The sequence below is a fragment of the Hylaeus volcanicus genome, chromosome 6 (genome assembly GCF_026283585.1).
Source record: "Hylaeus volcanicus isolate JK05 chromosome 6, UHH_iyHylVolc1.0_haploid, whole genome shotgun sequence".
Taxonomy (NCBI): Eukaryota; Metazoa; Arthropoda; class Insecta; order Hymenoptera; family Colletidae; genus Hylaeus; species Hylaeus volcanicus.
In genome coordinates, this window is record NC_071981.1 from 16,231,128 (window position 1) to 16,248,066 (window position 16,939).

Consider the following 16,939-nt stretch of genomic DNA (forward strand, 5'->3'; position numbering starts at 1 on the left):
CCGTCAAAGTATGTGTTTACAACCACGGATGCCAAGACGGATCCATTCTGCACAGGTTGTCGTGACTATTGGCTGCAGCAACCAATGTGCTGACCTTGCTGTCAGTTCCATCAAAGTTGGCCAAAGAGTTGAGCCTCCCAACGATTGCTGAAACTGCACGGCTGACCATCGCTATTAAAAGTTCGCCTTTCATGTCGGTCGGAACTTGAGATGCATTCTCTGCGTCCTCTTGTTTCTTGTTATGATCTGCGATTACTTCGTCACGCAAAATGGCACGTAGTATCGTGTGCACTTTGAATGATGGTTGCACTAAGCAACGCGCGGTAGCAATGGCGCTAGCAGTTAACGGCCCGGAAACACCTGTATGAGATCATTTAATTTAATACATTATTGCGTTAATAATCGCAATGACAGGCCATTCTGTGACTTTTTTCTAGACACAATGTTCGTGTCTAGAAAAACAATTCTTCTTTGGGTTTTTCATTCGTTTTGCAGCCTTGCTGTTCTCACGGAGACACATACACACTCAAGAGGCCGAAAGTTTCGCATGCATACTCCGAACTCTATCACTCCTTATTCTCACTAACAGTCGTTTTGCATTTTCACGATGCTACACACTCACGATATCAAATTCGATTCCTTTTTTTCTACCGTTTAAACTCTATCTACACTCTTATCGTTGAATAAATTCTACAAACCTGTACTTGTGAGGAACTCGAGGATATTTGGTGTCAAGCGGAATGGAACAGGCCTGTTGGCATCCAGTTCACCCGACGTGTCATCAACGTCGAACTTGAAGTAAGCGATGTTGATGAGCCCCGAGTCCTGATGCACGTACATCATGTCTGGGTTTAATCTCGTCAGGTGAAGCACGTATTCCGCGAAACAAGCCAAGGACAGTTGTAAAGTAAACTGTAACACAGAAACGCGTTTAAATATTTAGGAATTGAATAACGAAGCATACTTTAAAGGGGAACACCATGGTAAAAGCTTTAAAAGTGACTTTTTTCTGGATTGTTACCGTGGTATTCCTTCTTTAATGCATCACCGTATATAACATTACCATTTTTCTGAATGTCCAATAATCCGTTGCACCCGGAAAAGTTTTTACCGCCCAGTCTTTGAGCATAGTCCTGGCCACCATCGTTGTTTGCACTTCTTTTAGGATGTCCCTTAAAACTTGATGACTCGCTTGCGCCCCCCTAGCTTGCACCGTAGCTAATCTATCGTAATACCTAGCTATGGGCGCGTCGTGTTCTATTCCTAATTTCGCACAGCCTTGTTTGTAAATGTCTAATAAAGAAACCGACGCTGGGTTGTCTTCGACGAGCCGCATTTGCGGCGAAACCGCGACAACGCGAGGCACGGTGAAGTGTAAGAACCTCCTAGAAGTTTCTTTCTGCTTAGCCAGGTAGTGGTTCAACATTCGCAACAATTGGAGAACACGTTCTTCGCGTCTTGCGTCCCCAAGTCCTGCGTCGTTGACCACCAAGTAGGGATACAAACGACCGTTGTGTCCACGAATACGCAACCTCCTGGCTGCAGTGTTGTGCCGTTGGACAACTTCGACCCTTGGCATGAATCTGGCTATCCTTACGTAGTAGTGAGAGTGCTTGGGCAATAAAAATTCACCAGGAAGCTCGACCTCGGCGGTTTTCAGACTGAAGTTGCTGAGAAATCGGCACTTTTCTTCGATTAGAAATGATCTGTTGAGAATATTTTGTTGATCAATCACTGTTTACAAGTAAAATGGAGATTCATGGTTCATACTAACCGAGGCTTTCGTTAAACAATACTTACTTAGGTAATTGTTTCGTCTTTCCCTCGAGAATTTTAATCCACTTCTTAAGCTTGCTGATTAGATTGTGAAGTAACCTCGCCCCAGGAACGGTAAAATCGAAGTCGCTAGTGAATTGACCTTTCATCTTCTGGAAAACGGGATCCTGGACGGTAGCTTGTGCCCTGCGCGCCAAGGATTCTGAAGCCGCTGAGCCAAATGTGTTGTTCACGTTTTGAGATGAGGATATGTTTTCTACGATTTATAGAAATCGTTCTAGACAATTTATTTCGTTCGGAAAATTAGAGAAATCCGGACGCCCGTCTTACCAATTCCTATCCCGAAAGTCGAGACCAGCTTCTTTACGAAGTTCAACGTGTGAGGAGTTATGGTAGCCTCGCTCACAGCACCGCGGTTCTCGAATGCAATCGCGTAGCATTTGGCTAAACCTTGCCGGAGCTGCCTTAGAACTTCCTCGTACCATGTTTCACGGAACCATACCATCTGGAACACATCAGTTAAATCCACTTTAGTGTTAGGAACAATTTCATTCGGATAACGAATAGTGAATGAAAGTTTACTCGGACAAAAATGATTGAATTATGGGGCTATAATATGCAACTTTCGATCATTTCTAATAAAGTGTGATTTAGTCTAACCTGATCCACGATACCCTCCAAACTAGACAAAATTGTAGGATGAATGTCCCTTTGCATGTGCATGATCTTCGAGCACCTCCACATTGGCGGAGTGGCTCGAATTGGCCCGGTTTCAGGGACTCCTTGTTGCTGTATATTTCCAGCGGTTCCACGTCCTTCGACACCTTCTTGGTTCTTCCCAGCGGCCAATTCTGCACTCTTGTACCTTTCGCGTTGTTCAATCTTCAATGTGAGGTATAGAGTTCTAATAGAGAAGTAAACAGCTTGCGGAAACACTCTTCCAACTTGGCTTAGCAAATTCAAGATAACGTTGCCCTCGTGCCGAACCAAGCACATCAATAGCTGAGGTATCCAGGGTAGCCATTGAATCGGAGGAACTCCTACCGCGTATTTGTCTACAGCCTCCATGAGAGAGGACTTGTCGTCGTCGTACGTGAGCAGCCACAACACCTTTGCTAAGTACTTTCTCGACTTGGACTCGTTTTGGTGTCTACAGGCGTGAAGGAAGCAGGTGATTGCCGAAATTCCAATGGATATCTGACGGCCGTCGCGCGTGAATATGTGCTCCAAGTAATCGCCCCACAAGGCCCAGGCTTTCACCAAAGTATCGTGCAACTGAACCGCGGCGGAGAAGGCTTTATTCGCGTCGTCAGATCGACCGATTTGCGACAACAACATCCCTTTCAATGCATAGAACTCGGCAGTCATCTCCTTTGTGAAGTATCGAAGATTCGTCGACTCGATCACTTCCAAACCCTCCTGTAATTCGTTTTTCCCGCTAACCGAAGCCATCTGGAGGTAACATTTCACCTGCTGCCTGATCTTTTGAAAGCAGTCGACAATAGGAACACTAGGTATCGTGTAAATCCGCGACAAGGAATCTAAGCATACGCCGCAAAGATTGTGCTTTCTGGCTATTTTACCAAAGTGAATGATCGCCTGAACAGACGCGTGTACGCCGAGCATCGAGTGGTTGGTCGTCTGATCCTGTTGCGAATCGTAATGACTCGAGATAAACGTGTAATGATGCTGCCGCCAGGTAAAGATGTCTGACCAGTGACTTAGGTCGTCGGCTATCACGGGCAGCCGATTCCTCCAGGTTTTCACGATTGCTTTCATATCGTGCAACGATGTGCTTCTTCCGTGTAACAATCCCTGATGAATTTGCATCGCTTCTTGCAGCTCCATTATCTGTTGAGCAGCTTGAAGCAGCGGCAGGTGCACGTGGCTCACGATGTGCGGCAACCTACGCCATTCACGCATGCACAGACCAGACGCCAGTTCTACGTATCGTTCTACCGCGTTCAGGTGTTGATCTTCGCTGTTGCATATCGCTAGGAAACCGCGATATAAGTTTACCTGTAAAAGTAACATTTATGGGAATATATTTTCAATTAAATTAATACAAAGAAATGAAAGAAAGAATAGGTATTAGCCTTCTGCACAATTGAAATATCCTTAATTTTGATCGAGGGAATGAAACATAATTTTTATAAACAATTTTAGATTTTGACATGCTATAGTTGACCTCGTAGAGCAAAGGGTTAGTATTATTTATTGTACCTTCCAAGCCATTTCCTTCGGGCAATTGTGCTCCACCTGGGCGAGAGCTTCCTTCATCATCGCCCAATTAGGAATGCGCCAAGAACTCTCCAGAATTAAAAATGGATTCTTCTCCGCCTTCTTGCTGCCATAATCTAATAACAAGTCCCATTGATTCAATTCCTTCGCGCATCTTATCCAGTGCTGTTCCCAGAGCATCGCCTCGCGTTGTATCTTGAACGGAGCCGGTGTCGAAACATAATCCTGCTTGAATTTCGTCATTGCCACGTCGTATGCCCCTTGAGCTTGTTCAAAAAATCCCTGTTGTTCAAGGGCGGTCGCCTGAAGCGTTTCCTTGTAATGCGCGTGCTTCTGCCAGAGACCAGACCACATGTCCTCCTCGCACAATAGCGAGTACATATCCGATAACGAGTCCAAAATTTCAGCGTGTGGACTGTTGTCAGGCTCAAAGTCGTAGCAGTCCGACTCCCTCTTGATCTTGAATTGGTTGTTCCCATTGTCGAACGCCATCTGTTCGAGACTCAGCGTCATCCTGTGCCAGAGGTTGTGCGATCTGCCTAGGTACTTCATCAAAGCTGGTCGCATGGGCACAGGAGGATTGCAGTGCGCTATCGCTTCGACGAACGTAGCGATCGCGCTTGGATGACAATCTTTTTGAATAACGTGCGTCCCACTGCAAATAAACGGCACCACTTCTGCGATTAGAGTGTTATGTTGATGCTCATCCAGGATGCCCCATATCCTTGGGAAAGTGTCCAACCAGACGCGTTCCGCCAAGTTCGTGTCCATGTGACAAAGTTGAGCCGCAGCCAACAGCAACTGCTCCGTCCTTATCTTCTTGGCGTAGTCTATGAACTCTCCTTGCTTTGCGATCAGCTGCGTTAACGTTGTCTTTCCAGCGTTCGTTATCTCTTCTGGAACGGCTGTTGAATCTACGTTGGACAAGTCCATGTCCAAGATTTCGTCTTTCACGTCGACCGCGTCCGACATGTCTTGAGGTTCTTCTTTGATGGATGTGTATATCATGAAGTTCTTGTGCTCCTCGCTATCCGTCATGTTAATCACAGACGTTACGCTGGGCAGCAACGTGTCCTGATTGGACATCTGAATCTGAGTGGACGAATTCGCTGTGACGAGAAGCAGCTCGATGCATTGCTTGATCCAGTAATGGGGACCAATCGCGTCCCAACTCTGGCTGCAAATAATGTACAGAAGTCTGTCGTGGAGTCGTCTTCTCATGGATCCGTCGAACACCTCGAAGAATTTCGCTCGTATCTGGGGCTGCACGCATCGTAGGCCTGACAAAAATGCTGGCTCCAATTTCGACGTTAACTCGGATGATTTCAGAGTTTCGTCCCGATAAATGAAATTAACGAGCTCCAAGAATTGTCTGTTCAACTCTAAATCATCGGGAAAACGTTTCTCCACGTACTGCATCATTTTTACCAAAAGAATCGACTTTTCTCGCAAGCTGGGCGCCTGATTCATCGCGATAGGGTTCTTGTTCTTCATCCATTCCTCGAGCATCTTGGTAATCGCTTTCATCACTTTTATGTCCTGCGTTTTCTCGATCAACCCAACCAGAATGGAGCCTATAAACGATTTTCGCATTTCCACGCCCATCACCACAACGCGGTTCTTCACGAGATCCAAACTTAAGATCAATAACTCGCTGCCAACCGGATTAGCCTCTGCCTGAGTCGAATGGAGGTGATCCTTGGCCATCCTGTGCAGAACTCTCATGAAAGGGGTTATCAGTCGATCAATGTAACTTTGATTGTTCGTGCAGGCAGCCTTCAGCATCATCAACGTGCCGAACAACGTACTGGGAGTAGCTGCGGTATTCTTCTCGTACGTTGCCAAACCGTCAACTACAAATTTACCAACGGTGGTATACAGGGTGTCTAATTCTTCGTATTTAGGAGCAGCGCTGGAAGGCGCCGGTTCTGCTGGAAAGATAGTCATCAATCGCGACAACAGCCCGTGAACCAATCGAATCACTTTTGTGTTGCTGCTCGCGATGCAGGCGCCTACGCCGCGTTGCAGAGGCTTGAAGCTCGCCAGGATTTGTTCCCTTTTCATCACGCCCAACAGGAACGTCAGGACTTCCAAAGCTGTGCAGATGTTACCGTAATTAGGTTGAGTACTGTCCACGCTGGCGAGCACTTTGTCCAGCCAAGCTAACTTCAGATCGCACGACTGCGGCCAAACGTCGGGTTTCAGAGCCATTTTTAACAAAGCCACGCAACGCCTGGACAGTTGTTCACCTGGATTCCCGTGAATCGTCGTTACGTCGTTTACCTGACAGGCCAAACGAAGCAAAAAGTTTAAGATCGCGTCGGCGTGCGCTCTCTCGATGGGTTTTGTCGATCCTGGTTCTATCCTGGGCAAAATCACGGGAACCGTGGCGCTGCCAGTAGCCGTTTGAGTCGTCATACGTTTAGTTCCCGTGGGATCGTCGTTTATCGGTCTCTTCATAGATCCTCCCAACGTCGACCTATTCCCACCGGAATCCGCACTCTCGGCCTCGTCCTTGATTCTATGCAATTCCCATTTTATGATTACTTCCGCCAACTCGACGGCCAATCTCCTGTGTTCGATCGTAGCCGTAGGACTGAATCCTAATCTTTGAATCGAGTTTACTATATGCTGGACCAAATGATGCCTCACTGGATAGTACACTTTATAATGTCTGACCACCAATTGAAGAATGTGAAACAACTGTTGCATGGAATGTCCCTCCTCCACGATGATCTTCTTCGTCCAATGGGTCAGCATCGTGTTACCGTCTTCCATTCTCACAGGCATGGCAGGTGTAAGAATTTCCAACGCTTGTCTAACTACGTTTCTCGCGTCCAGTGCGTGGGCTTTCAATAGACTGTGGAACACTTGGAGAACGATTCTCTTGTGAATGGCGAACTTGGCGATTATGTGACTGAGAAGCAGATGACCGTGATATCTCGTCGTGGGATCGACGCAATTTTTACCCAACAGACAGGGCCACGCAAAAGTCATCAGTCTGCGTAACTTGTTGCCTTGTCTTTTGTTGGTGACGTCGTGAATGTGTTGAGAAGCTTGCTCCACCAATAGACACGAGAACTGGAGCAAAGAGATGCGAACGCAGTCGGCGGAACCGAATGGATTATCTGGATCGATGATCTTGCTGATGAATACCGATACGACGTTTTCTGGGTTATCTTGGTAGGGCATAGGCGCACCTCCAACCAGTTTCATGCCCTCGCCTCTCTCGAAGCTCACAGCGAAGCAAGGGATCACGATCAGTTGCAACACGTTGGCCTTCAGCTCTTGAGAGAGGTTGTTCGTCGGGAAGTGGTCCACGAACCTGAAGAAGGCGCTACGTTTCCACTCGACCGTGTACTCCTGTGCTACGGTGTGCTCCAAGAAGTCCCGTAAGAACTGGAAATCGGGAATGAACCTGTCGCAAGTTGCTCGCAGCAGTTGGAAGAGCAGGTCGATGTCGTTCGGATGGTGGCGGAAGTAGTGCAACAGAATCTTCACGATTAGCTTGGGCTCCTTCCAATGACAGTAATCCACGCTCTCGACTTTTTTGTGCAACGCTTGGTACTCGTCGTTGCACCAGATTTGTTTCAGCGCTCCCACCAACTGACTTTGCGTCGACAACCATTGATCGTCGAATTTAATTAATATGGCGATGATCTTGATAGCCTGATGTTGAAGCTCGCTCTTCTCGCTGTGCGTCAAGTTCGAGTTCGTTTGGGAATGTGCGAGCAGCATCGTTATCAGTCTCGCCGTGCTGTTGTGCAGCACGTCGCGGAACGGTTTGCCATCTTTCTGTTTAACAAGAAACTCCAAGTATCTGCTCCATTGCTGATCTTTGATGTTGTTGTCGTGCAAGAACAAATTCAGGGTCTCCGTGGGGTATCGTAAAAGGAACTTCATCAGGGGAATGCGAAACGGGCTGGAAACCTCCACCATCAACGATTTCTCCGTTTGCAACACGAGCCTGCACAGAACGTCGATGAACTTTGGGGTGGCCGCGGGAATCTCATGAAAGATCCCTATGATGGTAGCTATCTTCTGCTCGTTCTCACCCGACTTAGATATACCTTTGTGCGCTTGTATCAAGTTCTCCAAGAGCTTCTTCAAGTGTTGCAGCAGCTGCTCACAAAGAGTGATGCTAAAGGTGCTGGGAAACAGCTGCGTCAAATACGATAGTCGTTTCACGCAATTGAGACTCAGATTCCTGTGATCGCCCAAAGTCAAAAGCATCGGTCGCATTATAGCGTGAACGGACTCCATGTCGATCTGGAAACCAGCGATGAATTTCTGCATACACTCGAAGGCTGCTTCTTGCAGCTCCGCATTCGGTTTCTCCAAAGCTTTGTAAAGAACCCCGAAAATCTTTTCGCGGCAAGCGACGATGTAGTGGCAGGCAGCGAGCGCCTTTAACGCCGACTTCCTCAGAGGAATGAGGTTCGAGACGGATTTGTAGCAAGGCAGTTTGTTCAAGTTCGCGTCCTCTGCTTCACTGAGAGCCAGCAGTTCCTGGAAGAATACCTTGTGCTCCATAACCGTCAGATCGATGGTGAAGAGTCGGGGATTCAACGTGGTGCAGAACGTGTTTCCATCCATCAAGCCGATTTGAGCGTTCGCGGGTTGATGACGAAGCAAATGCTTCTTAGGTGGAATCATATCTGCCAGGACTTCCTTGTGAGGCTCCATCACTTCCGTCACGGTTTTGTTTTGTATTTCAGCCAGCAGTCGTAAGGACGCCATAGCTTGTTCTCGCACCAACGTGTGCGGCGACGTCACCTGTCGCACCAACTCGTGGGTGACTTCGTACAAGCTCTTGTTCTGCGCCTCGATCAGTTCCGTGTTTCCGTCCTGTATACCAGGATTTACGCAAACTCTCAGCATCTTCTCCAAATTGGCCTTGGCCATGTCAATGGCGCCGTTGGACACTTCTTCGGTCAGGTCCATCATCACGAACATGAGAGCCTTCAGGAAGACAAACAAGTGATTCAGCACCCATTTCGTCGCCATTCTCTCAAAAAGAAACTTTATGGCTATGCATCCACCTAATTTCGCGTACCAGGCACGCTCGTAGCAAAGGGAGCACATCTTTTCAGCCAAGTATTCCATCAGTGGCAACTGGCAGGCCCGTTCCTTCGAGCCCAGAATGTTGGTAGCGGTTTCAAGGATCAAAACTAGAGCCAAGTGACCGGATTTGTACAGCTCTTTCTCCTCGTGGCCCATGATGACGGCAAGAGCGTCGATCAAGACGAGAGGGTCCTGACCCTGCATGCGAATTTGTCTTCCGGTCAGACAGAAGGGACCGGCTTGCTGAGCAATCGCCACCATTGTGTAATGCCTGACGATCGACACCACGGTACCCAACACCGAATGCCTCAATTCTTTGATCTCTGCTGCAACGAAGAGTCCAGTCAACGCTGTCTGTTGAACGTTCCTCGCGACCGTGTCTGGGCATTTGTAATGAGGTCCCTGCTGATGAGGAATTTTACCCTCTTTAAAGCTGGGATGCATGAACAGTTTGTACAGAACGGCGTTGTTGTCGTCCAGTCGGAGCGAGGCTGCCAGGTAACAACTAATCACTTCCCAGCATTGTCTACGATAGAACGAGTCGGTGTTGTTCGATTTGAGCGCATTGAAGGCGGTCTCGATAACCTTTTCCACCGTGAAATCGATCGGTTTGGTAGGCTCCTGGAAGTAAACGACGATAGCTGGCGAGTTAGTCTCTCGATCGTTGTACTCCAACTTCTGCGGTTCGATCATCATCTTCCTGTTCCCGCCGCCGAACTTGCCCAGCACGCGAAACGCCACGTGAGCCTGATCGGTGGGATTGTGCAGAGTCCTCCAAAGCGCCTGCATCAAGTCTGCTCTAACCGGTTGTATGTGCTCGTAGAGGAAATCAGGTTGAAGATTATCCACGCAGAGCTCGAGGGTTCGCAACCCCTGGCTGACTAAGCAGTAGCTTCCGTTCAAAGCGGAAACGAGTGGGTCCATCAGCATCGGAAGGTACGGCAGAAGAGAGCTGAGTCTCACAGGAACTGTCAAGCACAATTCGACGAAAAGATCCTTCATGTGCTGTCTGTGCAGGCCAGATTGTAGCCTGTTCAGTCCCTCCAACATGTTTGGAAGCAGCGGTAGGAACTCCTGATACAGCAGGTCGTGGGAACCGCCTCCGATGGATCTGAACAAAGCACGCAACAGTAGGAAATAATTGTACGGTTCCTTCGCAGACATGGCCAGCTCTATGGCTCGATTGACGATCTGGTTCAAGTGTGGCCTCAGCATGTGTTCGTTTTCCGCAGGGAAAAGGGACACGCTGCCGAATACGAGCTTGAAAAGCCTCAAGTACAAATTACTCCTTTCCACGTTGGAGCCCATGTCGCCCATCCTTTCCAGCAGATATTCGACCAGTATCGTCGCGAACGTGGACGATATCGTGGGACTCGACAGAAAGGCGCTGCCGATGATCTGCAGCGCGCAGTTCTTGAAGATCCTCTCGACCATGTAGTCGATAGATGTGGAGAATATTTCTTGGAACGTTTGCGGATTCATCTGGGTGAAGACGTTCCCGAATAGCTCTAGGACTTCCTTTTCTTCTCGCGTGCGTATCGTCTGAGACTGAGCCGGTCGGCCAGGTTGAGCGACGGCGCCGATGGTAGGAGGACCTATTGTGTATATATCCAACGCCGGCAGCGCCCATTTGACCAGCTTGATGTACACCAACGTCTCCTTGGACTGAAACTGGTTGGATTGCGTCGCCTCGCCGGTCTTGCTGTTGATGCAGTTCGACGTGATAGCTTTTGCGCCGTGAACCAAACTCTTCACCAAGTTCCTGTAATCGGCCACGTTGTAGCTCATCGCTTGAGAGGAAGGGAACCCGAATTTCGACTTCCCAGCGTCTTTGTCGTCGTTCAGGTCTGGAATAACGGCCTTAGCGTCCTCCGTTTTTATGTCCAAGCCGGGTGGCATCAGTTGTTTGGCCTTGTTGCGCAGAATCGGTATGTAGATCTTCGCGATCGTTTTAAACTTCAACACGAAAACTAGCAGTATGCGCATCAGTAGCTCTCTCCCCTGGGTGCTGTTTTCGGCATCGGACCTTTGTCTGACGGTGTCGACCAGATTCATCAGCAGCTTGCAGGAGACCATTTGAACGGCTGTCGGGAGGCTTTGATCCAGCAGGTTCTTGCTGTACAGATGCACCGCTCTGGAGACGTCGCTCAGTGGTAACAGCAACCGAACGTGGTGGACCAAGTCCGCGAGCGTCGAGTACGCCAACGGCCTGAGGGACTCGTGCGTCGTCCAACCTCGTCCTATGAATATATCCTCGTCGAAGAAACACTCCATGTGCGGGATGAATTTATTACGCAGATCCGTGGCCAGAATGTGCCTCGACGCGATCACCAATTCCTTGCGCAGGTGTGCCACTTCCATGGGGCACAGGGTGAACAAGCCCAGGATACCTTTCACCAATATGGAACTATGCTGCGACACCACGTCCTGGTAGACTCGGATTACGTACGCCAAGAACGACAGAGTCTTGATCTGCGCGCCCATGAAGTCCACGAAGACTTCCTTGTTGAAACCAGGCGACGCTCTGTGTTGGGGGCTCGGTTGCAACGTTATCGTCGTTATAACGAGAGGAATAAAGTCTGACACGTCCTGGTGAACGTTTTGCTTGTATAATTGGTTCATGAGTACAACGATGATCGGCAGTTCCTGGAGCACTTTGAGGGACAGTACTGCTTTAGGAATGAGATTGTACTGAAACAGAACACGTTTCCTGTCATTATTCCCCGAGCACTTCGTCATAGCAGACAATGAAACAAGTTCGATGCTTACTGTGACGACAGTACCGTCCGCTGCTTTCTTCTCGCTTTGTATGGCCGTGATCGTGAATGTCTCCTTCAAGAGAGCTTCTATGTTTATTTCCGACAAGTCTTTCACCCTCAACGGTGGACGTGGCTCGAATATTTTTGGCAAATTCTTTGGTAACTCGCTGTACACGGATTTCACGAATTGCAGAAAATACTGTATCTAGGAGCGAAAGCAATAACAGAATGTTTACACCCACGCGTCGTGCGGATACATGGACGTATTTGAACGCTTTCATACGAAAACTTTGACGACCAACAAATGTGAGTCATATTACGGATTCCGAAACATTTTTATTTCCGTTATAACGTATAAGTATTGTTTTTTAAAGCTATCGACGAGTAGTGTGAGAAATTTTCAAGTTTAATTTTTAAGGTCCTTTTTAAATTCACACACAATTACATTCTCTGCACTCTTCGTTAACATCCACTGTTTTAGAATTCGTTAACATGCCTCGCATTTGTTAAGCACGAAAGCTTTCATTCGAGAGCTTTGAAATATGTAGTATCGTGGCTCACACTGTACGTCGATCGAAGATTTCGACGATCATTCGCTTACCTCCGGATTGAACGTTGGTTTGTACTGTTTGTGGAGCTCGATGATGATCCTCAAGCAGACCAATACGTTCTCTTCGTTATCGGTCTCCAAGAGCTTCGACATTAGGCTCAAAATCTGTTTTACGTACGGACGCAAGTAATCGTTGCTGGGCAATCTGTGTATCATTTCTAAGATCAACTTTCGAACTTGTTGAATGTTGTATTCCGATATGAAGTGAGGCTCGCCTTCTTGGAGGATCTTTAAAAATATTTTCATCATGTGATCAAGAAATGCCGGATACTGCGAGGAGCACATGATGACCTGCGGGAAGAATATTGTATAGGGAATGGTTTCTCTTAATTTTTCAAGAGACAGAGATTTTTTAGATAGAGGATTCGTTCGATATACCTCGAAGTTCTCCGACAACTCTTGGGCGGCCTTGAGTTTTAATTCGTCTTTCGAGACTGGATCGGCAAGCATGGTCACGTACGATCGGTACGTGTTCATTTGCGTCACTGGATCCGGTGGTGCCATTTTGATCGTTTAATCCAAATCACGGTTCGTGCTACGTCTGGTCCATCAGTAAATCTGCGCGAAATTCAACCAAGTTCATTTCTTTCTCGAATGGAAATCGGTAGCTGTTCGTTTCTCGAGGACGCACAGTGCATTTAGACAGAAAAAGTCTAGTTGAAAGATTGTTCAGTCGAGAATCGCAAAACGCAAAGTGCGATAGAATAATAGTTTTCTTAAAATCAATGAGGCACGCTTTGCGCTCTGTAAACAACCCCTAGCAACCACTGGGGTGCTTACTATCGTCCAGCTCGGTTGAAGTTCCGATATTCTTTACTCGTTTTCACGACAACTTTGCTGTTAGGTGTCCCGACGAACCAGTGGGTTTCACTTTGCGAGCGGAAAGATACCGTGAAACTTGGTGATCGACTTCGCGTAGGGGGTGGGAAGTGTGTATGGAGATGTTGGCGATGGACGGATATATATTCACACCCTATAAATGCTCGCGAAGTTTTGGAGACGATCTCAGTACCCTTGCAATGTTACGGGTAACATGATGCAATAGGAACTCGTTGGTAAACAGTTGATTGGATATTCAAAACAGAGTATACATTAACAGGTTAGGTGGCTTCGGAACTTTAACGATATCGAAGTTTTGTTGTGCTTAAACGATGCTCTGAAATGAAGTTAATTAAAAATTCTTCACTGGAAATTTTAAGTATTACAGACTTTAGAGCTGAATTACTTGCACGCTGCACTGATACTGCACTAATACACGTAACGTAATCTTTAGTAACGTAACGTAAGTTTAATGTAGTAACGTAAAACTTTAAATGCGTTTCTCCAGAAACGAATCTTTTTTAAATTGGTGTGCAGCGTAGCTTCTACATTTTTTATCTGATTCACTTGAAAGAGGGAATTATTTTTATATTATTAAAGGAAATATGTAACGGTTTTATAAAATATTTTATTTTTATTTCAAGTCGAACTATCTTGCAGTTATCCTGCTAGTTGCGCTAAGATATTAAGAAAACAAAAATATTTCTGTGTACTTCGAGACTTGAGGAGCAAACGCAGTTCAATAGAAAATTCATGTATGATGTATAACTTCAGAGAAATAAATTCAAAGAAAGGCGATATTTCAGGGTGCCAAAGTGGGCTAATCCCACTTGATAAAAATATGGACGAAGCAGTCATCGATTCGATCTTCGCGGGATCTTTGAAGTCCCTGCCAGCTGTTAGCTCTAAAATCGTCAGAATATTTACGAGTTCGACTTTCACAGGTAAGTCGATACATCTACAGTGACTAATTTTAATATTCGGAGACTTAACAACTTTTAGGATAAAGTAATCAAAAGGACACAACACTGTACGATGTATGCTTCAAGTCATCATCCTGATAAAACTTGAACGTATTATGAATCCCTCGTTTATTACATTTTTGTACAAATTATTCTGTAGGAGGTTTGAATACATATTGTTGCCCATTGCTCCGTCAATAAAAACAAAATTAGTAATACTGATTGTTGAAATAACATATTAATACGTTGTTTTGTTTGAGACTTATTTCGCAAGAAACATTATAAATCTAATACATAAACTTTTCACTTTCGTTAACTAGATTCAATATTTTAATGCGATACATACTTTAATTACTTTATCTTTTGTAAAATTGTAAAGTGTCCAAATACTAAAGTTATTCGCTGTATGGAATTGCAAGTCTGAATCCTCCCCAATCAATGAACAATTTAAATCCAAAACAGACACAACGATGGAGCGAAACACCCTCATGGCCCAATGCTACCCCAAATTGAAGGACTACTGCAGAGAGAAACACGGATTAGAGTTTCAGGTGATTAGTCAAAAAATTCAGTCGGATTAGGGGATCGAATATGCGTCATCCGAAGATATTGATTTCTACTATAGATATCAGAAAGATGTTGCGTGTGTAACCGAGTAGATATAGCTGCTAAAGGGTTGCCAAAATCTGTATCGTGTAAGCACGACCAGTCGTCCTTGAAGAAACAATTGATTTTCGTCGTGCCAGGTACTGGTCCGCGCAAACACGAGCAAAAAACTTGCCAAAGTTTCAACACTGGCGTACGATCGGTTGCCTCAGAATTCGATCTTCGAAATTACGTTCTAATTTTAACTCGAGGAAAATCGAAATGAGGATGACCAACTAATTAACGAACGATGTGATTGCAGGTGGTTGATATGAGATGGGGCGTGAGGGACGAGGCCACCGACGATCATATGACCACAGAACTCTGTATGAGGGAGATAGAAAATTGTCAGAGGCTCTCGATGGGACCCAATTTTGTGGTAAAAAATGGACAGATTCGTTTTAGAAACGTGGGAAACGTTTATCGACGAGTCTGATAAATATCTCTTGTATAGAAATCATTTTCGTTGGTGAATACTGAAGCATAGCTAAAAAGGGATTAATAATTAGCAGCATACGTTGAAGTGTATATTTTACGGAAAATTCATTCGAAAAACATTTGTTGTGTAGTGTCTATTTCGTCTAAAAAAATTGAAACAAAAATTATTTTCTTAAATAAACTCCGCCAAACAGATCTTCTATTAAGTTAAATGCTTTCTGAAGCAAAATTGTTAAATATGATTTCCACGTGTTCAAGGTAGCTTCCACCCTTAAAAACAAAATTTTAAAGTCTTTTTATGGAAAATCCTTTACTCTCACTCTATAGATAAATTATGTTTAATTAAAACTGACAACGTTTCTGACTTTTTAAAGGTAGTTTAAAACCGCACTTAATAACAGAGCAGGACTAGGTATACCTTTTCTTGCTTCCTTAGGTATTTCTGGGACAGAAGTATGGTTATCGGCCTATCCCAACGTACGTTCTTAGTTCTGAGTTGGAAATGCTGAGGACAGACTTAGAGGCACAGGGAATGGACGTGAGCCTTCTGGATAAATGGTACAAAAAGGATAGCAACGCAGTGCCACCAACGAGTATCCTCCAACCAATATCGTCCATCCTGAAGAATTTCAACAATAAAGTAAGGAGATGTGCTCGCTTCCTCCGGTAAAAGCTAAACAGCGTACTAAATTCGTGTACAATGCAGAGAATACCGAAGCTGCAGCAAGAGGACCAGGCGATTTGGTGGGACACCATGGTGAAAATGCAGAAACTGTTTAGGAAGGGAGCGCAGTCTCTGTACAACTCAGGAAAATTTGACAAAGACACGATGCACAACTATTTTATGTCAGGTATAGGCTGCGCAAGACTAAAATGCGTCGTTATGCTCGTTAATTTTTAATTTTTGTACACAGTCACCGAGAGGGAAGTGATCAACGGTGTTCTGAACGTTAAAAATACGAAAAATCACTGTCTGGCGTACGTGCGATACATAAACAATATAAATCTTCAAAACTTGCGAAAAGCCAGTTTGTTCTTAGACATATTGAATAGAAGCTTGGACAACGAGGCCGCGAAACTTCTGGCGAATTTGAGGGACGAAAGACTTCCAGACAAGATCGAAAGTACAAATTTGGAGAGGTATTATAACGCAACGGAGCTTTTACACAAACATTTTATATGATAGACTTTTGATAACGTTTCGCTCGTCAGATACACCGTAGAATGGATCGGACGAGAGGGTTTGGATCCAGAAACGCACAGCGAGTACCTCCAGCACTTCATAACGCACTTTTATCGAAACATAGTGAAACTGGTAGATCGCGCAATGAGAAAAGAAGACAGCTCCGCGCAGGGACAAATTATAACGGAGATGTTGCAGCATCTCCATGCTTGCAACAATTCCGTCAAGGTAGATCTCTTTGGAAATTCTTCTCAGACACTCTAGGTGTCTAGATCCCTGATATTTAATTATTTTCGATACGACAAAAGTAGAAACTTTAAACATGTACGAAGAAAGTAGTAACTATCCTCAGAAATCTTAGAACTGTTGCTTTCGCTAAAATTCTAGTAACCGATCACGAATTCTGATCTATTTTAATTGTTTAATATTATTATAGGGACTT

At 45.6% G+C, this 16,939-nt stretch overlaps 2 protein-coding genes across 4 annotated transcripts in view; one reads left to right on the forward strand and one right to left on the reverse strand.

The window, feature by feature from the left end:
- LOC128877942 (transformation/transcription domain-associated protein) overlaps nt 1-16,939 on the reverse strand; it is a 26,563-nt gene continuing 9,624 nt past the window's right edge. For all 3 annotated transcript variants that reach the window (XM_054125632.1, XM_054125631.1, XM_054125630.1), the window contains 10 exons: nt 12,829-13,008; nt 12,442-12,741; nt 11,851-12,045; nt 4,000-11,772; nt 2,437-3,795; nt 2,107-2,281; nt 1,801-2,032; nt 1,064-1,706; nt 699-912; nt 1-360 (listed from right to left, as the gene is read on the reverse strand). In XM_054125632.1, the coding sequence (XP_053981607.1) occupies nt 17-360; nt 699-912; nt 1,064-1,706; nt 1,801-2,032; nt 2,107-2,281; nt 2,437-3,795; nt 4,000-11,772; nt 11,851-12,045; nt 12,442-12,741; nt 12,829-12,954 (11,361 nt within the window). In that variant the 5' untranslated portion in view covers nt 12,955-13,008 and the 3' untranslated portion in view covers nt 1-16. The remainder of the gene's footprint in view (nt 361-698; nt 913-1,063; nt 1,707-1,800; nt 2,033-2,106; nt 2,282-2,436; nt 3,796-3,999; nt 11,773-11,850; nt 12,046-12,441; nt 12,742-12,828; nt 13,009-16,939) is intronic.
- Nucleotides 13,477-16,939, forward strand: part of LOC128877943 (NACHT and WD repeat domain-containing protein 2) — a 13,743-nt gene continuing 10,280 nt past the window's right edge. The window contains exons 1-8 of the mRNA XM_054125633.1: nt 13,477-13,549; nt 14,076-14,213; nt 14,694-14,782; nt 15,139-15,255; nt 15,751-15,954; nt 16,021-16,165; nt 16,229-16,454; nt 16,527-16,725. Coding sequence (XP_053981608.1) covers nt 14,111-14,213; nt 14,694-14,782; nt 15,139-15,255; nt 15,751-15,954; nt 16,021-16,165; nt 16,229-16,454; nt 16,527-16,725 — 1,083 coding nt within the window. The 5' untranslated portion in view covers nt 13,477-13,549; nt 14,076-14,110. The remainder of the gene's footprint in view (nt 13,550-14,075; nt 14,214-14,693; nt 14,783-15,138; nt 15,256-15,750; nt 15,955-16,020; nt 16,166-16,228; nt 16,455-16,526; nt 16,726-16,939) is intronic.